Source organism: Emydura macquarii, unplaced genomic scaffold, assembly GCF_026122565.2.
Source record: "Emydura macquarii macquarii isolate MOO-44397 ecotype Brisbane River unplaced genomic scaffold, CSIRO-AGI_Emac_v2 contig_527, whole genome shotgun sequence".
Taxonomy (NCBI): Eukaryota; Metazoa; Chordata; order Testudines; family Chelidae; genus Emydura; species Emydura macquarii.
The window spans coordinates 63527-88700 of NW_027130664.1; the positions used below are offsets into that span (position 1 = coordinate 63527).

Sequence of the window (25174 nt, forward strand, 5' to 3'; positions counted from 1 at the left end):
CAGAGGACTTTGGGTGAGACATACTTCTTTAGACAGGAGGTTAACCTGGTAGTTTAGTCTTTAGAAAGTCTATTATGATCTTGTTTTATATATAACCATTTGTTCTATCTTCGAGTGATTGCTCATATCCATTCCAATATAGGTGAGTGCGCGCCCCGTGCACTGGTTCCCGGAACTTTGTTGCCCCTAGCAAGCCCCGTAGGGCCGGCTCCAGTGCCCCCTGGAGTGCCACGCTCATGCCGCGGTATACCAGGCGCCGCCGTTCCTGAGGGCCTTCAGTTCCTTCTTTCCACCCGTTGACGGTAGCTGGAACGTCTGCCCCTTGCTCTTCAGCAAGCAGCAATCCCTCTTTTCTAGTTGTTATAGTTGAGTTAAGTATAGTAGTTCAGTTAATTAAGTATAGTAGTTAGAGTAGACAATAGAATAGATAGTTTGCCCTTAGGGGCTTAGGGTTGCGCCATGCCTGGCTCAACCGGGTTTAAGGCCTGTGCCATCTGCAGCAAGGTCTTTTCCATGAGCGATCCTCACGACCACTGCCTCCGTTGCCTCGGGGAGCGGCACCATAAGGATAAGTGCCGGCTCTGCAAGGCCTTCAAACCTAGCACTCAAAAGGAGAGAGACGCATGCTTATGAGCCATGCTCATGGAGTCCATGCTCCGGCCGGACTCGGAACCGTCTCGCCGCCCCCTCCGTGGCACCAAGTGTATCCTTGGCACACGGCGCACCGCCAGCACCGGGACAATTGGTACAGCAGTCAGCGATGCTGAAAAAGAAGTGGCAAAGTGCTGCTCACATGGACTCCTCCGTGACACCAGTACAGCCGGGGGTTACACAGGAGATGCCCCAGCCACGTGTCATGGAGAGTGCTCCGGCCCCAGCATCTCCTTGCAGGAAGCCTCCCCCGACTCCTGGGGGGAGCGGTGGAAGAGGTTCCTCCCAGAGAAAGAGGAAAGGGTTTCTACTCCTGTTATTTCCTCATTCCCAAGGCAAAGGGGTCCTGAGGCCCATTTTGGACCTTCACCATCTGAACAAGTTCATCAGGCGCCTCAGATTCCGTATGGTTTCCCTAGCCTCCATCATTCCTGCTCTAGATCCAGGGGACTGGTATGCTGCCCTCGACCTAAAGGACGTCTATGTCCATATTTCTATCCTCCCCGGTCACAGAAGGTTCCTCCAATTTGTGGTAGCTGGCTGCCACTACCAGTTCTCAGCCCTGCCCTTTGGCCTTTCGTCTGCCCCCAAAGTGCATGGTGGTCGTGGCAGCCCACCTGTGCCACAGAGGGGTTCAGATCTTCCCCTACCTGGACGACTGGCTGATCAGGGGCAGGTCCAGGGCCCATGTGAGGAACAGCCTGGCACTCACCTGCACGACATGCACCAGACGAGGGCTGCTCATCAACGAGCAGAAGTCCACTCTCTCACCCTGGTGCAGCACATAGACTTTACTGGGGCCACCCTGGACGCCATCCAGGCCAGAGCCTTCCTCCCACAGCCTCGCTTCGAGGCATTGACCGCCATAATCAGCAACCTCCACAGGGAGGTACTGAGGGGTGTTCCCTTCAGAGACTTGACACCCTCGATAACTCTAATTACGGACGCCTTGGATGTGGGTTGGGGGGCCCACGTCAGCAGCGACCCCAGCACCCAGAGGCTCTGGTCAGCGCAGGAGCAATGCCTCCACATCAATGTCCAGGAGCTCAGGGCAGTCCGTCTGGCCTGCAAGGTGTTCCTCCATTTCCTGAAGGGCAGGATGGTGCAGGTCCTGACAGACAACACAGCAGCCATGTTTTACATAAACAGGCAGGGGGAGCGTGCTCCTCGCCCCTTTGCCAGGAGGCCATTCGACTTTGGGACCTTGTGGTGAGGCATGACTTCCACATATCTGCCTCTCACCTCCCGGGGGTCAGGAACGACGAGGCAGACCGCCTCAACAGGTCATTTGTACCCCGCCACGACTGGTCACTGCACCCGGAGGTGGTGACTTCCATTTTCCGTATGTGGGGTGTTCCCCAACTGGACCTGTTCGCGTCGTCCTGGAACAAGAAGTGCCCGAGGGTCTGCTCGCTCCAGGGTCACGAGCCGGGCTCTCCGACGCGTTCCTCATAGATTGGACGGGGACCCTTATGTATGCGTTTCCCCCCATTCTGCTGATGCCCAAGGTCCTCTTGAAGATCAAGAGGGATAAGGCGGATATCATTCTGGTCGCCCCGGCCTGGCCGAGACAGCATTGGTTCAGCATGTTGCTGGACCTATCCATTACCATGCTGATACCGCTCCTGAGACGTTACGACCCGCTCTCCCAGGACCAGGGTCCCCTGCAGCACCCGGACCTGGACTCCCTTCACCTGACAGCATGGAGACTCTGTGACTGACCGAGGGAGAGAGCGCCTACTCGGCGCAAGTCCAACAGGTTCTGCTGGGCAGCAGAAAAACCTTCCACTCAGGTGGTGTACCGGGCCAAGTGGAAGCGCTTTACCTGTTGGGCAGAGTCCCGGGGTATTCCACTGAGCTGCTCACCCATACAGGTGATATTGGAGTACCTGCTCCACCTGAAGCTGCAGGGCCTGGCCCTGGCCTCCCTGAGGGTACACCTGGCGGCCATCTGGGCCTTCCACCAGCCGTTGGAGGGGAGGTCGCTGTTCTCGCACCCTATGTCTCTCAGGTTCCTCAAAGGGGTGAAGAGGCTGTATCTGCAGGTCTGGGACCCGGTGCCTCCCTGGGATTTGAACCTGGTCCTCGCCACACTGACGGGACCCCCGTTCGAGCCTATGGCTACATGCCTACTGCTCGTCCTCTCCTGGAAGGTAGCCTTCCTGGGGGCCATCACGTCGGTTAGGAGGGTCTCTGAGATTAGGGCCTTGACCTCTGAGCCGCCCTATACTGTCTTCTACAAAGACAAGGTGCGGCTGAGACCCCACCCGGCCTTCCTGCCTAAGGTGGTGTCTCAGTTTCATTATAACCACGATATCTTCCTCCCCGTGGTCTTTCCTAAACTGCATGGTTCGGAGGAGGAGCGGAGATGGCACTCGCTGGACGTCAGACGAGCCCTGGCCTACTACACTAAGCGTACCAGGCCGTTCCAGAAGACAATGCAGCTGTTCGTGGCAGTGGCGGACCGGATGAAGGGCTCACCTGTCTCCACCCAGCGCATCTCCACCTGGATCACCGCCTGCATCAGAACCCGCTACGAGCAGGCAAAGGTGCCGCTTCCAGGAGCTGTGACAGCGCACTCAACCAGAGCCCAGGCCTCATCTGCGGCCTTCCTGGAGCGGGTGCCCCTGCAGGATATCTGCAGGGCAGCGACCTGGTCATCGGTGCACACCTTCAGGTCCCACTATGCCATCGTGCAGCAGGCGAGAGAGGACGCGGGCTTTGGCAGGGCTGTGCTGATGAGAGCAGCTTGCCGCTGACTCCTACCCATCTCCAAGGTATGGCTATTTAATCACCTATATTGGAATGGATATGAGCAATCACTCGAAGTAGAAAACAAGGTTACTTGCCAGTAACTGTTGTTCTTCGAGATGTGTTGCTCATGTCCATTCCACACCCATCCTCCGTCCCCGCTGTCGGAGTCGGCAGAAAGAAGGAACTGAGGGCCCGCAGGGCCGGCAGCGCCTCATATACCGCGGCATGAGCGCGGCACTCCAGGGGGCGCCGGAGCCGGCCCTACGGGGCTTGCTAGGGGCAACAAAGTTCCGGGAACCAGTGCACGGGGTGCGCACTCACCTATATTGGAATGGATATGAGCAACACATCTCGAAGAACAACAGTTGCTGGTAAGTAACCCTGTTTTTCCAATATTCTTTCTATCACTTGAATCTTTGATACTAAACTTACTCTTGTTTTTACTATAACTAGCTAAGTCTTGTGATGTTAAGCAAAGTGCTGATCCTAAGTGGAATCTTACAAACTGGTGTGTTCTGTTTCTTTGGGAATAGCGGACCTGGTAGTTCTGTGAGTAGCTAGTGTCGGGCTGGATATCATGAGGGAATGCTTCAAGGGGACTGGGGTGGACATATTGTTAAACTACAAGGCAAAGTAAGGGCTGGCATAGCCCTGCGGAGTAGCTAACAGGTTGGCGGTGTTAGGAAATTGACACCCAGCTAACCACAAGCAGAATTCCCTCATGCTGGAGACATGGAGAAATAAGGTGATTCACAGCTCTAGGTACCCTGAGAACCGTCACACTTACAGAAGTTTAAATATACTTCTAAACTTACCTCATCAGTGAATGAAATGTTTGCTTGACAAGACCTATTTTCCATAAACCCATGTCGACTGGCATTAATTATATCCCTATACTTTAATTCTTTATTAATTGAATCCTGTATCAGCTTTTCCACAATTTTGCTTGGATTGATATTAGAGTAACCGGTCTCTGATTACCCAGGGTCAGCCTGCTTGCCCTTTTTTAGTGGTGACGTGATTTCAGCACTCTGACAGTCTTCTGGATTCTTCAGTATTTCAGGATTTATTAAAAATTGCCATCAGCAGGCCAGAGATCTCCTCACTCAATTCTTTTAGGACCCCTGGGTACAAATTATTTAGGCCTGCCAATTTAAAAATGCTTATTCCTACTAGTTGCTGTCTCCAAACTGCCTTGGATTGGAAAAAAAGCTAGTCATACTCAAGCACTATAAAAACATCATCCTGCTTCTTTCCAAATACCAAACAGAAATACAGTAGAACCTCAGAGTTACAAACACCTCGGGAATGGAAGTTCGTAACTCTGAACAAAACATTATGATTGTTCTTTCAACATTAACTTAATACAGCTTTGAAACACTGCTATGCAGATGAAAAATGCTGCTTTCCCTTTATTTTTTTGGTAGTTTATGTTTAACACAGCACTGTACTGTATTTGCTTTTTTTTCTCTGCAGCTGCCTGATTATGTACTTCTGGTTCCAAATGAGGTATGTGGTTGACTGGTCAGTTCATAACGCTAGTGTTCGTAACTCTGAGGTTCTACTGTATTTATTAAATACTTCCGCCTTTTCTGCATCTCCATCTAGTAATGAGCTGATACCATTGTTTGGAATTATTTTTGTTCCTAACTCCCAAATGTTTTTAAAGAGGAGCACTGCTTTCCTTCTCCCCACTCCTCCAACCTCCTATCTTGTATTTTACCCTGAACAATCAGTTTGTTTATTTTTTCAGACTGCAAGCAGAAGTGTGACACACTCTGGCATGAAAGTAGAGCAGCTCTTCTTTGCATTGACGCACATACAGAATGCCATTTTAAAAGCTGTTCTCTGTGCCTGTGTGGGGTAAATTTGTATTGTTGCACAGATTTCAAGGCATTAAATGGAAGAGCAAACACTTCAGATCTAGGTGCTAAGTTAATCAGTAAACAACTGATCAGTAAATACAGTGTAAATTAACACTCCATTTCACAACATTCCCTTTCTGTTTACAGGGAAGAACAAACTATGCATCAGGATTAATAGGCTGGAGTAAATAGCTTCTACCTGAGAGGCCAGTGATATCCATTTTCGGTAAATGTTTAGCTTTCAGCACCACAACAGTCATTCTCTGTGCAACAGGCTGGTAAGACAGTGAAACTTGCAGCTCTCCTCTGCTAATGCATTTCTGTGGAAAAGAAGCAGAAACAACTTAGAAGACCTAGGGGAGTTATAAACAGGTGTCAGGAGGTCACGACCACATTAACCTTCCCATATTGCTTGGCCTGACTTCAAGATGCTGGCTTTCGAGCTTACAGAGAGCTCTTCAGGTCTGGGAAACAACACACTTAGAGTGTCACAGCTAAATAAGAAGTGGAACAGATGGTCTAGCATAAGTAGTTAACATATAATTCAAGAGGCCATTCAAGATGAAGTGGCTGTTAACATCTCTCCAGTCATGAGACAGAGGGGAGGAAGACAGCTGAGGGGGAGTTAGTGCATGTTTCCTGGACCTGAAGAGCGCTAGGAAAGCTTGTCGCCCTTCACAGTAGAAATTGGGCTAATAGATATTACCTCACCCACCCTGTTGTCTGGGACCGACATGGATACAACACCACTGCATAGTTTTATTCCAGAGGCAGCATGCTAAAAAGGGGCTATAACAGCCCAGAAGATGTTTGTTTCTGTACAGTGGTGGATACAGTGCATTATAACTGCCAAATGTGAGATCTACTACCACAGCCCTGACTCATTTGTCAACTATTTGATTCAGGAGAAAAGTCAGTCTTCCTGGGGGATTATGCCACTCTTTTAACCACATTTGTTCACCAAAATCAGCATGAAGCTGAACTTTATTAGCTTCGGTTAGACAAAAATATTAACAATTATATGAAGGAATAAAGATATCTACTTCATGTAAAACTCCTGCTTATCCCCCATTCTGACCCTGTGTACTTTAGCAGGCCTATAACATCCTATCATTTTGGAAGCTTGCTTTTACCATATTTCAGCTCAGAGCTAATGTGTCCCTCAAAAGCAGTTGGAGGAATTTCTGGACTCCAACTGAAAGAGATTTTAGGTTTACCAGATATAATTCCCACGTCCCAACTACCAGTTAGAACAGTGCCTAATAGTGGTGCCAGATTAGAATAATGGCATTTGCCATTGATCAACATTTTTTTTTATTTGCAAAACTTTGTTTTTGTCATACAAAACAATTTTAACTCATCTGGGAAGAAAATTAAGATAAATATACCTACTGCAATATAATTGTTGCTTAGTAATCACACATTAGACCCTGACTTTAATTCCCAACTCAGCCACAGGCTTTTGTTGTGACCTTGGGCAATGTAGCCTATCTTTATGTGCCTCACTCCCTCATCTGAACAATGGAGATGATGATAATACTTCCTTTGTCTTGTTTATTTAGATTAATTTCTTGGGGAAGAGACTGTCTCTTTCTATGTGTTTTTACAGGACCTAACACAATGGGGCCGTGATCTTAGCTGAAGGCTCCAGATGCTACTATAATAAAAATACTAATGTGAAGGCTATGCAGAATATAAACATCAGGTAGGAATGTTTAATAGCCATGAAATAATTAACTCTTTAAATTCAGAATTCCATGTTACCCATTCAGTTCTGAACAGTCTTTATTCTGCAGAAGTATTGACACAGATTAACATTTTCAAAAGCACTTACGTACCATTTTCAAAAGTCACTTAGGATCTAAGACCTATTGACCTTCAATGAAACTTTGGGTCCTGAGGCTCCTAAATCATTGAGAACTTTTGAAAATTTTATCCCGATCCAGTCCTCAAGACAGAGAGTCTGGATAAATTAACTATATTGCATAACACGTGCTGTGTTGTCCTTGCAAATAGTAAGCTTAAAATAATTAATGCAGGCTTCCAAGTATTAGCCATGGATTTTGCTTTAGATACCCACAACTTTAGCCTAAGCCTTTTCACTATCAGTGAAGACAGGTTTATAATTAGTGAATGTGAAATTGATGCTGTCTTTTGCTGATATTCAACTAAGAGCTGGAATTAAAGTTATTGATGTACTTTTGAGTTTTGAGGACTGCTTCCCTATTATTAGGTGGTACATTCTACCCTGCAATACAAATGACAGAGCCCACCGGTGAGTCCAACTGTCAGAACCTCTTGCACCATTTCCTGATACACTGCCAGCAAACACAGCTCATGAACATAGGCAATCCTGCTGCTTTGTCAGATCTGTCTGGTTGGTGACCAAGTGGTGAAATATTTCCTTTAAATAGTATTATTCAGATTTGTTGTCATTATTACTGCTAGGTATTTAAATGTGGGAGGTTTCCATTTTAATTTAAAAATCTTTTGGTAGCATCTTTGTAAGGGTTCCAATTATTTAATTTTAAGACCAGCTAGCTTTCCAAAAGTAAGATCTTGTACCTGAGGCACAGAATTGTGGGGAAAGAGTAAATATATCAGCAGGGGTTTTTTTTAGCAAAGAGGAAAATGTTATGGTTGTGGCTGCCAATTTTGACTCTTCTAATAGACCAAAAGGGGTTTTAAGACCAATGCATATAAGGGAGATAAAGAGTAGCCACAGCTGATTCTTTCTGCAGCTTTCAAGGGCTTGGATCATACATCAGTATTGCAGCTGTTGGCTTTTGATAAACTATATTGATCCATGTACCAAAGTAAGACCGCATATTGATGGCTTCTACGGTTGCAGATAAAAAAGTCCCAGGGGAAATTGTCAAATGCCTTTTCTGAGTTCAGGCTCAGAATGAGTGCATTTGTTTCATCAGTGCAGGAAGTGAATAATATTCAACAGTCACCTTTTGTACATAATTGTAGGCAGCAGAGGGTCAAGCTGTTAGCAAAGTTCTTTCTCAGGTTTTGCAAACTATATTAAAGAGGGAAATGGTCCAGTAAGTGCTAGATTTTAGTCTTTTTTAGGAAAAACAAAAATTGTAGCCTTAGTAAGAGTTTGTTGTTAGGGTTTTTGTTAGTTTGAAGTAACAGTACATTTTGTGTAAATTGGGGTGAAAGCATTAGAAGAATTCTTATATCAATTAGTGGGAATTCCATTAGGGACTATATCTTTACTGTCTTCGAGCTGTATAAATAGCTTCTTGGATTTTCAAAAAGTCATGCTCCAGATTTTGATATATTTGTTCTTGAAGAATTATCTTCAGTATGAACTTTTTTTATGTCTGCAGGATTGTGCATCTCCTTTGGGAACACAGCTCTCACTGAAGTTGTTCTTTAATTATCAGTAATGTTACATAACGTGCATCCTTGATTATGGTTATAATAGGGGCTATAATTTTTTGTATTTAGACTGAATTTCATATTAGTGATGCTTAGAAGGTAACTATCATGTTGGTATCTAAATAACTAGGGTTATAAATGGATAAAAGGCTACATATAGGCACACTGATCAGTCATTTCTAGTTGATATTAATTAATTACAAGAAGAAAATACAAACCAACTATAAAAAAAAATTAAAGTTCCTCTGTCTGACAAGTTGGAGGAATGAACACTATCCCAGATTTGAGGGCAAAAACTGCCTTAAGCTTCTCTCAGTTAGAAGTCAGTGAATTCAGAGGAATAGCACTGGGAGACTCCGATTCTGTAACTTGCTTTATTACAGTATGAAAATGTTCTCAGGTCAATGCTTGGACATTCTGCTGTACTCACTCCAGAATGCCCTAGATTTTAGAATGCTGAATTTTCAGTCTGAATAATAGCACTCCAGTTCTTTTTCAGTCTACTGCTGTTCAAGCAGGATTCTGTACGGTTGCACTGGTTACCAATGAGCTACATACAAAAGGTACTTCTCTTCCAAAAATCTTGTGGCCAGCCTTGGGATGAAGTCACTGTGATTTTCATGTGTGCTTTATACTTTTATAAACAATTAACTTCCCCTGTTTAAATTACTTCAATATGTACAGAGACAATACATTTGAATTATAGCAGAGTATTCTAATGGGTAATTTCTGTCATCAGACATTAACTCTATCCTTGAGAAGAGTTTGTGAGTAAACCATAACAAGGTTGGACAGGGAAATGGGAATAGCAGAGAGCAATAACTTGGATGGACAGGAAAAGAGAGGAGTGGTCATGAGCAATAACAAAGCATGGCACAGCGTTGAGTGGTAGGGAGTAATAACAAGGTTAAAAAGAAATTAAGGTTTTTTTGTTTTCTAGTTTACTATCTTCATGCTAAGAGATCCTCTATAATTTTTGTTTATTTGTTTGTTTGTTTACAGGCTACATATAGAAGAATAATTTAACCCAACAAATAAAAATGCAGCTACCTCTAGAATAAGACACAATAGCTCTTTAATAGAGCACTGCAACAATTTACCACATCTTAGAGCAGGAAAGAGAAGAGAATCCCATATCCAATTGAAACTAAAGCTGAGTAGCAAAAATAGATCAACCATTAAAGAAAAAAATCAGAATTGGAATGCAAGTACTGTCTCCTCCTTGTACTTCTAAAATAGCCCCACCGAGTTTGCTTGTAGAGCCTACGAGAATAAAACAAAATGCTGGAATTTGCATGTTTTTATTTCAATTAATAAATTACAGGGTGAAAAACCATTCCATACTCAAAACTATTCAGCAGTTTCTGCTGCCTGAAAACTGCATTTAGTTTTGCAATTCTTTTAAGGAGTTTCTTTTTAAAAAAATCACACACAGAAAATTTCAAAAAATACACTGGCTAGATGAAATTTTGTATCATGTGATGCTGTCACTACACATATAATTCATAAACATGGATCACAGCCTCTTACTGCTAATACATTGTTGTAACTAGCTGTTGACCACCAATGCCTTTGAGGAGGATCTGGGACTGCAGTCTGCTGACGCCATTCTTTGTCCTAGTTTCATCCTTTAATTGTCCACACTTATTTATTTCACACAATTATAAGGTGCCCATTACTGTTGTAGCTAGGAACAATTTACATAATTTAAGGAATAGAATATGATACTTAACCAGTTAGGAAACAATAGTTGTATGCCCTCCATCAGCTGCCACTGTTTTCTTAAAGCAGACCTGATCCAAGAGAGAGCCATTCATGACACTAATTCTCAGTGGGAAGTCCACCTCACAGTCAGGAGAGAATCTGCAAAACTGATGCAAGCTGCCTAATATCCTAAAGGCAACAAGACACAGAATCTAACTGTTCTGTCAGTAGAGGCAGTGCTAGTCCATTGGAAGCCCTAAGTGGGAATATTTTGGGGAGCCCTGTGCCCCTCACCCATTCCCTGATAATACTAATTGCATTATTTCCACAAATCAAAGAATATACCAACCTAACACATACTAACACACGTGTTAAAAAGTCCACATTAAATATGCTGAATGGTATTTTGGGGCCTCCTTTAACTGCTTGGATCCCTACGCAATTACTTACTCTGCTTATACTTAGTGCTACCACTCTCTGTCAGAATTAAATTTCAGCATAGAAGGTCCAATACTAAATGCAGTTCTCTCCTGTGGACCAAATTCTGTTTCATGATCTGAGACCTCTGTGTCACTCTGGCAACACAGAGGCCAGGAAGGTAGTCCCAATTGGTTCTTCCTACGCTAGGGCTGTAGTAGTGTGAGTCTGTTGGGGTTTGAGGGGACAAGGTAAGAATACCATTGCACCCCTGCTATTCATAGGTGCCATAACAGCATATTAGGGCTATAGCCAGCAAGTATACTTTAGAATAGCCTCTTCCCATCCCACAGTGGACACTAGGCCCAGCTGAAAAATCTAGCCCTGCAGTTTCAAATTTGTAGATGAAAAGTCAAATATGTTCATTAATCACAGCTGCCATTGCAGGATAAAGGAGAAAAAGGTATCTGATATGGTGGCTGATTTTAAGTCCTAAAATGTTTAAGGTTTTAAAGACAAAGGCCTTTTGTTACATCCAGAAGTAAAACGGCAAACAAGTGCAGAGTTCGGCGATCTGCTATATTCTGCACTAGTGCAAGCTTCTAAGTGCTGCCTAGGGATAGCCCCAAATAGAAGGTTCAGCAATCTAGCCTGGAGGGAATAGTGACATGGATGACAATGTCTGCTTCTGAAAGGAAATAATCTCTTAACCAGTAGAAGATGAAAGAACCATATATAGGGACACTGCTGAAATGAATTAAAAAAGATCTCAGTCTTGTACACAGCCTTCAGAATCAGAGGATAAGCACCCTCAACTGGAGTGAGCTCAAGGCTTCTGCCATTGCCTTAATGCTTCTCCTTCCTAATAAGTGTCTAGTTTTCATTCTGGATCTTTGTTCAGCTGGACAATAGGGTAGTACAGAAACAGCACTGAATGCGTGGACAACATATTGATAGTACTGCAGCACACAGCATCTCATCTGAGAGAGGATTCTCCTATTCAGGCAGAGGGGTACTTGAAGTACGTGAGTACCCTAATCACTGTGATAAAAGTTATCGGGAAAGTCCTCCTCCTACCCCTCAGCTTCTTGCTAATAGCATAGGCGCCTTCCGTCAAGAGAGGATTTGCAGCTGAGAATCCCAACCAGAGGTAGGTGCATACCTGCAGCCCAGTGCCTATCTCTGAGACAGGACAGGGCTTAGCATATACCCTGCTCATCAGCATCTCCCACTGGATAGCTTAAGCAGCTGCCTGCCTAACATGCTGGCCTTTGTGAATCGCAATCCAAGGTGCCTAGCTCTCCCCATTCACTGTATAGGAACCTAAGCACCTAATTCAGGCTGTGTGAATTACAGTGATTTTCTAGGCACCAAAAAGTTAAGCATTGTGATGATGAGTGTCACAATGCCTAACTCCTTTTGTACATTCAGGCCCAGGTGAATTAAATATAAAATGTATAACAAGAAATCAATACTAAACTACTTTCAATTCAGAAATGTACAAGAAAACAAATCGTGTATCAAAATTTCCTTACCCAAGTATGCTTTATTTCTAATTCTGCATGACAGGTACTAAACAAAAACTGAAAATAACAGACATATACACAGCAGCAAATTACATGAAGCAACCAGCATTCACAGATGCTGTTTAAAAATTCCCTCCTGGCTGCTATGGTCCACACTTCTCTATTTTGGTTAGTGAGATGCTGTGAGTCACTTTTGTAGCTGTGACACCTAGCTGTGAGAAACACTGTGGTTTAAATGATAAATGTGATTATCAGGCACTAAATATAAGAGAAGACAAGTGCTTCTTTGGGTATTTGACTTTGAAACCATTTTCATAGCGACTTTTGGACATGGGCCCAAAACATAAATAACCTGGGATCCAATCCTGCAAGTCCTTCTGTTACAATTGCTCCCAATGACATCTGTGAGACTATAGCAAGGAAGAATTAAACACATGAATAAGGGTTCATTGTATTCCTGGTCCCTAGACATTTTGAGCCATCTGCACCAAAAAACCTCAGCCTGACTAGGGATCAGCTTACATAGGGTCAGGAATAGTGCATGAAGTGTCTCTCCAAACTCAGAGAGGTAGGTCACTTACTTGTATGTTCCTTCTGATGATCTCCCTGGTTAGCTGGATCTTTCCAGTGCTCGGATCCACCCCAGCGAGGGGCACCATGACTTCTCCAATCACATCATCTCGAGAGAAGCGATCAAAGCTCAACACCAGGAAGTGAAGCACCAAATCCTGGAGCTGGCTGTATGGGATCCCATAGAAGGTGAAGGTCTCATCAAAGACAGGGTCTAGGGTCTTGCGCAGCACACGAGTTTTCACTCGATGCCTTTTGTCTGGAAGAATTGTCATCTTGATGTAGGGGTCAGAGCCCTGAGTGTGCTCATCCATCACTGGCAGCCCATGGGCCTCTTGAATGGTCACCACCAATGCTTTTTTTGGGAAGTTGTAGTCCACTGAGAAAGTCAGTGTTCCCAGCAAGACATCATCTTCTGGGGAAGATGGGGAAGAGATTTTGCTCCCACCTGGAGTGATACTTTGATCTGGACTTAGTTCATCTCCGTAATCCACTTTTATTGGGAGCTGGTCAATACAAGGGGTTGCATTCATCCCATTTGGGGCCTTCTCAGAGCCCACTAATCCAGCTTCTGCAGCATTTACCAAAAGGTTTCCCCTTCCAGTGTCCTTGACAGTGCCATTTTTGTCTCTACGGATCCGGATAATTTTCTTTTTGTTACTCAAGGTCTCTGGGTAGATACTGATGCCTTTCAGCATGTGAATGAATTTGTAAGGGGGGTTTTTGTGCTTTTTTTCTGCTTGTTGGTGGCAGCATGTCCACACAAACACTGTTACTGAGACAGACACGACGAGAACTGTGGCACCAATAAGCCCAGCCACAATCGGGGACACATCTGCAAAGGAGACAAAACAGTTAGGGATAAGACAGTCCCTTAGGATTACTATGTCCATATAGGATTTTAAAAAGCATGTTATTCTAATTAAAGAAAATACCCCCTAACCTAGTACAACCTGTGAACCTATCAAGTGAATATGTTCTATTTATTACTCAGTTATCTTGGTGACAGAAATTCCTTAGGAGCTTGAAATTATTTCCTTAAAATTGTTCTTTTCCATGTGTGAGTCAGTTCCCCACACTAATAGATGCCCTATATTTTGCTTAATAACATCTTCAAAATGTTTATTGCCTTATTCTCTCAAATCCATTTTGTATCATCAGTGTCATGTACCATTGTGCCATCATCATCAATGTCAGCACAGCTTTAGTAAAAGTGTTTACTAGTGAACTACAATTTCCTGGTCCATAAGAGGAGTGCTCACATTTTATGGCTTCTTTAATAATAGTACCTGTTGCAATTTTAATATCAGAGACTGAGTAATAAGTAGTTACCCTATTTAGAATCCAGAGTTCTATCAAATTTAAGTAATTTTAAAAATTAGACCTTTTGGCCCTAAAATGTTTGACTGTAAGGATTATAACCTCCCTTCAGAGACTGGGATCTGATATAGATTTTGGAGACTGACCATTGTAATTTGTATACTAAAAATTTACAAAAATTGTTTCCATTTACATAAGGATTTTCATCCTGAAGGATCCCATAGTACTTCATGAGCCTTTCAGAATACATATAGAGGAATCACTTCATTGACCACTAAATGCCGGTAGCTAGCTAAGAGTGCATACTAACACCATTCAAGAGTGTAAGGCAAGTGAGACTGCTTGGAGAATTCGACCACGCATTGGGACTAACATCCCTACTTTTGAGAAGAGTGCCATGGGATATGAAATGCCCACAAGTGGGCCCCTACTTTGTGTCTCATAAAAAGTTTATTTCTTTGTTAACCATTCCTATTCAGAGAATCAATTTCTCTACTTCCACACCTTCTTCAGTGTCACTGCCTGTTGTTTTCCAGATCTTACTGGCTGCAGAGAGAGGAAGGATTTCTAAGGGGGGAGGGGGGGGCTCACTAGGCTCCTCATCAACCCCCCAAAGAAAAAATCCTACCATCGCTACCACCAGTTCATCTTCACCAATGGAAGCAATGGTGAAAGGATTTGTGTAGATAGGGCTTCTGGTGATTTAAACATTGAGTTGTCTATCTTTGCTTAGGGCAGGCCTCAGGTTTAAAAAAAATTAGACAAATGCATCTTATAATGGATGATATCCCATATAATTTATCAATGACAGTTTATTTGCAATTCCTAAGAAATAGGATCTTCTAAAATACAAGAAATTGCACTTGCTATTCAAAAATTTCTAGGAGGGTAATGACTCACATTTTCTTGCTTCACTACCTTTGCTTTCCTAGCTACAGGCTTGTGTGATTCTAATTGTGACAGATATTGCAATCCCATGCAGTATCTTTGGGGTCCATTGTATGAAATGTATTAAGGGTTTATGTATGGTATGTTCTACTACATGATGGAGACTTATCACAGCTCCTCCAGGACCTAAAAACAGTAAGGGGGTAATTGTACAGGGGTGATTACCCTGAAGATTGACTCTGAAGAGAACACGTTGAGCTTGAATTGCTATAAGGCTTTCTTTTGATTTAGCAAATAGACAGGCCCCTCTTGAGGAAGGTTTGGAAGGACTTTAGCTTACTAGAACCCCATAAGACTGATGGATGACCTCTGGTAAGCTTTTATCATGCATATAGGAACTTTTATTTTGTATGTTTTCCCTGTAATGTTTTTGCCTTACAAATACATGTGTTTGCTTGGAAGATCTGTGTGGTCACTGGTTAAAAAGATGAATTGTCTTCTGAGAGAAAGCAACATATGGGCTGGCCTTTAGGCAGACGGGCTTGCTGGGGATATCACCCGTGTAAGGCAGGGAGATTTGCAGCCTTACACCATGCCTCCCTGGTCAGAAGGGAATGAGACAAGGGCAGACAGGTTGCAGCTGGACATCAGAGATCTGACTGAGCACTCTTGGAGTAAACCAACAGGTGGGGGGATATGTAAGTCAGACATTTTTGTTACAGTTATAAAAGAAAAATTCAAAAGAACTAGCCAGAAGATAGTTAGATTTAAATAGTTAGATAGTTAAGTAGTTAGATTTAGCACATTATTGGTAGCTTCGAGATCTCATTAACATAATTTTGGTTTTCAAAAATGAAAAGTCAGAGTGATAATTCCCTGTGTTAACCTCTAGCAGACAGGCCAATAATTTTCTGTTTGCAAAACTGATCTTTGGTATATTATTATAAAGACAGCATGTAGTGAGGGCACCAAGTCTGTCTGGTTTCCAGCTTACAAAAAGAAATAGAAGGAAGAACCTGAACACAGACACACCTACAACTCAAGTAAGTAGTGTACAGAACAAGTTCTTGGAAATAAATGACTTGAACTTGAAAAGTGCAAATAGAAATAGCCTGAAGGGGAAAGCTCCTAACATGGAAGAGAGGTTTTTGTCAGCGGCTGCAATGTTAGTAGTTTTCTTCTCATCTCTGAGGCACAGAAAAGTCAAAACTTTACATGAGGTGGCTTTAAGTGCTTTTGAACAAACAGCTTATAAAACTCTCTCTCCTGTCCCCCTGGAACCTCATCTCAGGTTCTTCTAGGCCTCTCTATAATTTTGTCTATACTGGGGAGATGTAGCAAATGTTTCCCACCATTGCTGACACAGGTTCAGCTCCACTGATGTTACCAATTTTAGGATCCTTAGGATCATCCAGCCCCCAGCTGCCACTTGTGTTATAACCACTGTATCAATTAGATATGCTCTGAGTAAGCTTAGATAATGCTGTGCTTAAACACTGGTGTCAGCCCAACACCAGTGAAACAGAACTGATCTTGGCACTGGTGTAGAGAAGACTAATGACATCCCCCAGTGGTTCCTGTGCCTTTGTAGGTTCTCTTGAGGTCTGATGGGTTATGGGAATTATGTTATCTTGGTCTTTGGTTTTCTTCATGCACTGAGACTGACTGATGAGGAAGCCCAAAAACTTTGCACAAAACAGCAATCTGAAGTCCTAGCAGACACACTAGCTCTATCTGGATTTGAGATTTGCATTATTACAAGCAAATAGTTCAGTTGAACTGTTGTAACTTGTCATGGTGCAGCGTGTTCATCCTGGCTAGTGTAATGCTATTCAGTATGTCTGAACTCTCCAGCCATTGCAGTACCATACATTGTGGTTGCCTATCACCAGGGATCCTAGTTATCTATAATAAAACACCCAAAATTTTCCAATAAAAAAACCATAAAAATCCACATTTTTCTGTGATTAAAATTAAATACTGAACTTTAGTTTCCCTAGCCAATATATATATGGGTATCAGTTGAACACAATGTTTTATTGATCTATTTATAATTTTTAAGCTGACAGCCCAAGCCCCACCCATTCTTCTGGTTGTCTTTTCTAGCCCCGGTTCCAATTAGATCGGATAATCAGGGTTTCACTGTATACGTTTTTATTTTTTCACAAAATATAAAAACTAAAGAGTATCTGTAAAAACACAAAATCCGTGTTTTTCTATGGCAAACAAATTTCTAGAATCCTTGCCTATCACACCATGCTAAGAGGTTGAATTTTGCTAGCTCATGACAGCCCAGGCTGCTGATACTTCTCCCTGGAACTTCATTTTATGCTCCCAGAATCTCTGTGTGTTTTTGTTTTGTTTTTCACAAATAAGTCTCTAGACTTAGTTTACACTAGGAAAGTTAGTACTCATTTTACAGCCATTGCCACCAATGGTGCAGAGGGCAGTGATGATAACGGTGTAAGTCCTACCAAGGATAGAGTGCAGGAGTTTTTAACCACCGTCTTGCAAATCTTTTAAAATAGGTTTTCATGACACAGTGGTGAGCCCTTTCTACACTAATGGCTTAGCACCAATTCAGTTTGTATCATTGCCAATAACTGCTATAATGTAAGTTCTGGATTATGCATAATGTTTCCAGTGTACCTACATTCTTATGTTTGCAAACAACCCTTTCTCAAAATTTCCCATTGTGGCAGCTCCTCCAGTTGAAGCACTAGGATAGACAAGGCTTCAAGCAGCCACTGGTGTTTCAGGTTGTCAGCTAGACCTGTTTAAAACATGACATGTTGGTAAATATATGAGCTGCTGACAGTGCATTGTCTACACTCGGGCTCCCACCAGTGGAGCTGCACTGGTGTTACCAACGGTAAAAAGCCTTTCAGTAAGATGGTTACTGTAAACAAGGACCCTTAGTTGGCAATCAGCCTGAAATAAAGCTCCTAGGTGTGAACCATCTTTGTTCATAATAATTCAGATAACTATTTCACTGCTGATCAAAACAGGTAAGACAGGAAAGGAATGATTATATTATAAAGACCTGCACAATCTAATCTTGCTTTCACAGAAATATGAAGTAAGTTGTGGGTAGTTCTTGGGAGAGTACCAGTGCGCCTGCCTTCCTTCGCTCCCCCACTTTGAGAACTCAAGAGTTGCAAGAATAGCAGTCTACAGTTGAAGAGGTGCTGAATCAAGTATACTTGAAATGTTAACCATATCAATTTACCCGTTTTAAGTGCATAAAATAGTATTGTGTAATATAATGGCATCTGCATTGCACATAACTATTTTATTTTTTTCGACAAGAAGACTTAAAATCGCATGTGTTTCCACATTATGCAACAGAAAGCTTGTATAAATAAAATTACACAAGAAGTTCTACAAGTAGAACTGGAGGGGGGGTGATATTCTTCTTCCAAGTTCTACACATATGAGGTGTCTGAACTGAGACACTACTCAATGTAGATTGTGCAGATATTAAAAAGTGATCCTGAATACCCTGGAGACAATGCTAGGCTCCTCAGCATAGGTAAAGGTACATCCCTGGGCGCTCTGGGCTTTGTCCCTCTTTCTTACATGCTTTGATCATCAGTGAAATGTAAACAATGATGACATTAAAATTGTAACTATTAGGCACTTGAGTTAACACCCTTTAAGATGAAAAGGGTAGTTCACATTTGATCTTTTATTTCATGCAAGCTCAGGCTGCTATCACTGCAGAGGCTCATACGCCATTCACATGTTGATGGTTTTCTTTACAAACAAAAAGGGCTGGAGACCTTATTTTATTAAAGTTGACATTTTGTAGTACAAGATAACCACCTAAAAATGCTAGCTTATCAAATTGCTCTGTGCTGGCCTAACTTAAGTCCTAAAAGCTACTGTAGCTCAGAAGAGGGTACAGGAGCCGTTGCTGTGTGATCACTAAAAAGGTTGTAAGAGAGATTGTGGAACTGTAAGGAGGGCCTATTCATTATAACATGGTAATAAACCTCGCAGCTATAATTCACAAGTCATGGTAGCAATAGTGCAAGCTGTAGACAGGGTTAAATAATTTTTATCAGTCTGTTATCCTAATCCATTCAGAGATAGACAACATGGTGGTAAAAACCATTTGAGCCCTGTATACATTACAGCTTCTAATGATGGAGATCTACATCTAAACATGCCAGCATAGCTGAAGCCAAAAGGTGCAGTGATTCAATGCAGGGTACAATAGCGTGACCCTGACTCCAGTTAAGTACAATTGTAATAGTGCTGGCAGTATTTGGGGGCTGTTGCAAATACTTGTGTGTGGATACAAAGTGTGTTACAATCACAGTAAGTGCTGGAAATATGAAGTTTTTCTAGTGTAGAGCTAAACTTCTGGGTGGGTTTTCAAAGGTAGGGAACTCTGTGTGTGGTCGTGAAGAGAAGGAGCTAGAGAGAAATTAAACTTCAGGAGGTGCAACCAAGCATGTTTTTGGGAGGGATGGGGGGGAGTTATCTGAACAAATCATCTGACCTGTTTCAGATTCACCCATCATTGCTAGTCATGGTTTGCTGTTTCTCAAATCCCCATTATACATCAAATGAATTATTAGGGAAAAGCCTTCAATCCCATCTTTCTTCCTCCCTGGCCTACAACACATCAAAGAGATCTGCACAAACTACTTCCATAATAAAATTAAATACCAGAAATCAGCCTGAGCTCTGCATTGTTACAATCATAACCAGTAATGGGCAGCAGAGTCTGAAAAAACTAACCTTTTGCACTGACTTTCATTCTATGCCACACACAATAGTCGGACCCAATTTTTTAACAAGGCAACTTTGAAAGTGGTAAAAGGGAAAGGTATGGAACATCTTGGATTTTTCATTTCCTCATCTCTAAATGCTCTTTGGTCTTAATAAGGAGGGTGTCATTTGATAGTTATTCTAACTCAACAGGTTAACATTTAGTGGACTGAATGAAAATCCTGAATTCTCTCAGGATAGCAATATCTGTATCCTCTTACTATTTTGCCCTTATTGTTTAGACAAAAATAGTCGTCTTAGACTGCAACTGGACACATCTTCCCAAGGGTAACTGACCTAAGTAATAAATTGGCCTCAGGTCCCATGAACTGTGACTAGAATAACTAGAATGAACAGTGTTCACAGATGACATTTACAGTTCAATAGACATGTCTTTGCTTGTTTTTATTTCTAATACTCCGTTCCCTCCATATGAACCTGGATTCTGCTTCCTACATAGGATTTTTTCTAGTCTTATCTTCTTTTAAGAGAGACAAATAATCATTAACAGGTTATCTGTATAAATCACTACAGTTAAACTCTTTGTAGATGTTACAAGTTACATGACAAATGCAAAGAGGATGCTGACAAATGTTGAAATCCCTGTCCCTACTCATTCTGATCTCAAAACACTGTATAATCCTCAAAAGCAGCAGAAAAACCCAACTGCAAGTTTTCAAACAACCCTCCCCACATCTCTTGGTTGCAAACAGGAATTAAAAAGACTCAGCTGAAAAGGCTATCTTTTTCTTTCTGAAAGTTTTAAGTCCCTATTTATAATCTTATAAATAAACTACTTCCTTAGCCTGAACTATAAAAGCATTCTGGCCAAAAGAAATAACTTTACAGCCTGACAAAGACAGTGCAGGAACCCCCTTGCACACCTCAGGCATAAGGCTCCCACTCTGCCTCCAGAGGACTACACAAGGGAGAGCACAGTCTGGTGTATTGAGTACATAGGAATTGCCAGATTGCCTCAGACTAGTGGTCCATATAGTTCAGTCTCTAACAGTGGACTGTACCAACAGCTTCAGAAGATGGGCCAAGAAATCCTTCAGGAGGCAGTTATGGAACAGCCTGTCTATAGGAAAAGCTGTTGCTTAACCCACATTAATTAGAGGTTAGCTTATGCTCTGAATCATGAGGGTTTATATCCCTTAAAAAATTTGCTGTTGTGACTCTGGATGTGTTTATTATCCACATAATATACAATCCTATTTTAAATTCTGATCATTTCTGGGGTGCATGTGAAGGTGAATAGAAGGAGTACTTTTTCCTTTCCCCTACCAGGGGCCTACAGAAGTCTACAGAAACTAGGAATCATTCCTATATGCTTCTTAAGATGTGCATACATTTATTCCCACTCCTGCAGACTTCTGGTAATTTTGGGGGTGGAAGGAGAAGTTGGTGTACCTGTAGGCATTGGAAACAGCAGTAAAAAGGCCTGATTGGCATGGTATGTGTCTAAGGAGATGCGGATCACAGGCGGTGTACGGTATCAGGTTCCTCTCTTGTGCACTTTAGAAAGTGTGGGCCAGGAAAGGGAGCACAGACACTGTGGACCTTAGGAGATCCACATCTCATTAATGCACCTATCCTGTTGAGCTTCTAGGAGTCATGCCAGTAACTGTTGTATAGGTACACACAATGCAGCAGCAAATACACTGCACCTGTGCACTCAAAACAAGATGTTTAGTGTGGATGTACTGCATCCTACTGACCACTGGTGCAGTTATAGTGGTGTAAGTGGCTACAGTACAGTTCTCTAGTGTAGACAAGGCTCAAGTGAATAAGCCCCAAATGAAAGCTATTACTTTGATGAATCCAAGCCTGTAAGAAACCAAATGATGACCTCTGCATTCAGAAGCAGTAGGGTTTCCTATCAAGGCTAATTCTGAACAGTCTTTCCTATCTGCTGATGAGCAGTTTGTTCCAACTGCCCTCAAACAATTTCTTCACTTTTTCTGCCCCTCGTGCTTTGCTCTTTCCTTTCCTTCCCTCCCCAATCCCTTTCAGATGCTTCCCTTCAGTGTCTCTACTTCTGTCTTTCATCCTTCTGATCAGTTAATCCCCACTTAAGAAAGCACTACTTACTAAATAAGTAGATAAACAAATCAAAAACAAAAATCCCCAGCCAAACTGGAGGAGAGGAGATCATGGAACTACATGACATTTTCAAACCATCATATTGTTCACTCGCCTTGTCTGTTTTATTCCTCCACCTCCTCGCCCCTTTCTCCCTTTCTCTTGCTGTTTAGACTTCAAGATCTTCAAGGTAGGGAATTCCTCTTATATATTTGTATACAGCCTAACACAATGGCCCCCAAGCCAGTCTTGCTTGAAGCCACTGGGGGAAGCATAATAAAAGATAATCTATTTATTATCTCAGTGGTAACATTGGCACACAAAAGGGGCCTGATGTTCCACTCTATTACACCAGTTTTATGCTGATATGACACCATTGATTTTAATGGAATTACACAGGCATACAAATGGAGTAAAAGTGGCGACTCAGGCCTCAGGTTTATATGTTGCAAAGAGTTTTTCCTCCTCAGAGTTCTTACTTGGGGGCAGGCCTCCTTAGCCTTTAAAACCAGATGAAAGTCATGGATGTTGGCCCAGATCCCCAAAGGTAATTAGGTTCCTAACTTCCAGTGATTTCAGTGGAAGTGGGAACCCAAATACCTTTATGAATCTGGGTAATTTATTTTAGATTATTTTATAAGTTCTCTGCAAGTAAGAAATAGAAGAGGTGGGAAGACTTATTGTTACAAGAAAAGGTGCTGAGCTATGTGAATAAAAGGACCAAGTACTTTGAGACAATCTGTACAAGTGTACAATTGTACTGTAGGAGGCCAAGGACGTTCTCTAGCTCTGAAAGGTTGTAACAACTAAATTGTCCATTACACAGCTAACTAGAATTAGTATTAGTGGAAGTGTTTAGGCCTTATCTACACACAAACTTGTACCAGTTTAACCAAAGTTGGATTTTAAATGCATTTTGTTAAACCAATGCAAACTCCTCTGTGAACATTATTAAGGGCTTACTGAGGTAACCTAAATTAATACAAGCCATTTTTAAACTGCTTTAAGAGCACCCATATAGGGTTTTGCATCAGTTCAAATAAATTTATTTAAAAAACACATCTTTAGTTAAACTGGTTCAAATCTGTGTGTAGATAAGACCTTTGAATAATGGCACAAACAAATATTTGGATGTCCCCGATGCAGAATGTTGTACTTTGGTAATGCACAACACAAGAAAGACTGCTGGCAACTAAACCATTTAACATGTTCTGGTCTATCTGCAGAAGCAGGCTTTGATGGCTTCTTCATAAGAGTGCCATAAGGATTGTTAGAGAGACAAGTTGGGTGAGGTAATATCTTTTATTGGACCAACTTCTGTTGGTGAGAGAGACAAGCTACACAGAGCTCTTCTTCAGGTCTGGGAAACTTCCTCAGAATGTCACAGCTAATATAAAGTGAAACAGATTGTTTAGCATGTGTTCCACCTTACACTGAATAAGTTTCCTAGACATGAAGAAGAGCTCTTTGTAAGCTCAAAAATTCGTCTCTCTCACCAACAGAAATTGATCCAATAAAAGATATTACCTTACCCACTGTGTCTTTAATATATTGGGTGGCTACAACGACACTGCATATAATGATAGATAGTTTGCAACACTTATACAGCATGAATAAAACATTATGATAGATAGTTTGCAACACTTATACAGCATGAATAAAACATTAAAATATGTTTAGTGAATAACCTGTTTAGGGCAGGGATTTTGTCTTCGTACTTGTTTGTAAAGCTCCTAGCCCTCTGCTGGCACCAAACTAGTACTAATTTAAAATAAGGGCCCCACAAAAGTGAAATTCCACTCCGTAAATATTTAAAGGCAGAATGTGTCACTTTTAATTTTCTTTGTTTTTAATTATATTTGGAGGGTTCTTTAATGATGTTGCTATAGTGTACCATTTATAAGTGGTGAAATTGTGCAAGTATACAGCACCTCGATTCCACAGTGATTTGCACAGGTTGTAAATATAAATAGATACATTGTATGCTAACCATAATAAATGATGTATGTGTGTGGCGGAGATTTAAATGACACCTGAGAATAAAAAGGAAACGTAGCAACCATTTTTTAATCATGAGGCCTCATTCAAGAGTGGCCTAAAGGGAAAGATTGAAATTTAGAGGAAAGAGAGGGAGTAGGTTGTGTTCCTGAGAACCCACATATTCACCTGGTTCTCTCCACCCCCTCCCCCTCCATCATTTGCTACATGGGCAAATCCTGTGGTCTTAAAAATAATTGCTAACATTTCCTTTTTTATTTAAAATGTTGCTCAGTAGAAAAGTCAAGAGAAACATTTTTGTTGGTGACCCAGGGGACCAACAGCCATGCCTATTGCTCATGCACAGCCGCCAATATACGGTACAATGTGCACCAGACAATAACACTGAGCAGGCATAATTTCGGCCTATTTTATACTTCGTGATTCACTAAAGGGATTAAGCTTCTTAAAACACAAACAATGTGTCCCTGCCCCAAGGCAGGGTCCCTCATTCCCAGCACTACAGTCTCCACGCATCTCTCCAGACACACACAATTAACAGACTGCTCTGAGTAGAAAGTGTTTCAGACTGATAAGAGACAGAGGGCAACCTTTTCCAGAATGTGGTGTGGGGAACCGCTCTCTTCAGTTCTGGGACACTGCTTAGATTCCCTCCGAATCACCCTGCCAGTATCCTGGTACAGACTGCAGGCAAATGCTCCAACCATCCAGCCTAGACTAAGGGCTAGAATCTGCTTCTGAACCCGGGGAGCTATGTTGCTCCAGCAGCCCCCTCGGAGTCGTCTCGCCCCCCCAGGGAGTCGTGAACAAAGACTCCAGCCAGAGGCCGGGGCGCTGCCTGGCCCGGAATAGACATCACGTCATCCCGCTCGAAGCCATTAGGCAGCAGCGGCTGCATAGCTGCGTTGCAGCCCGGGCTCCCCGCATCTGCTCCCCGGCAACCCGCGGGGATGGCGATCAGGCCGAAGTGCAGCACCAGCTCCAGTCCCGGCCTCCCTCCCAACCTGCTATCTCAGTGCTGATGCTGTGCCCCGAAGCGAAGGGGGAGACGCTGCCTCCTTCCCCGCCACCACAGGCGTGGGTAGAGTCCCTCGACTGCATTCTACCCACCCAAGACAGGAGAAGAGGGGCCCACTGCAACCCGCCCTGATGGGAAGGCAGCAGGGACCTTCCCCCCCCTCCGCTCTGTTTCCCCATTCCCAAATGTAGAGTTTACATTCTCGG

The 25174-nt window shown here is 42.6% G+C and overlaps 2 protein-coding genes across 4 annotated transcripts in view; one reads left to right on the forward strand and one right to left on the reverse strand.

The window, feature by feature from the left end:
- Positions 1–9930, forward strand: part of RIT1 (Ras like without CAAX 1) — a 32578-nt gene extending 22648 nt beyond the window's left edge. The window contains exons 6-8 of one of the 3 annotated variants that reach the window (XM_067539155.1): positions 4882–4914; positions 5418–5496; positions 9666–9930. In XM_067539155.1, the coding sequence (XP_067395256.1) occupies positions 4882–4914; positions 5418–5462 (78 nt within the window). In that variant the 3' untranslated portion in view covers positions 5463–5496; positions 9666–9930. Of the gene's footprint in view, positions 1–4881; positions 4915–5417; positions 5497–6879; positions 7594–9665 lie in introns of those variants that run through there. The other 2 variants (XM_067539156.1, XM_067539157.1) reach the window with 2 other exon arrangements.
- Positions 1–25174, reverse strand: part of SYT11 (synaptotagmin 11) — a 31836-nt gene that overhangs the window by 5095 nt on the left and 1567 nt on the right. The window contains exons 2-3 of the mRNA XM_067539146.1: positions 12892–13715; positions 5470–5590 (exon numbers count right to left, since the gene is read on the reverse strand). Coding sequence (XP_067395247.1) covers positions 5470–5590; positions 12892–13715 — 945 coding nt within the window. The remainder of the gene's footprint in view (positions 1–5469; positions 5591–12891; positions 13716–25174) is intronic.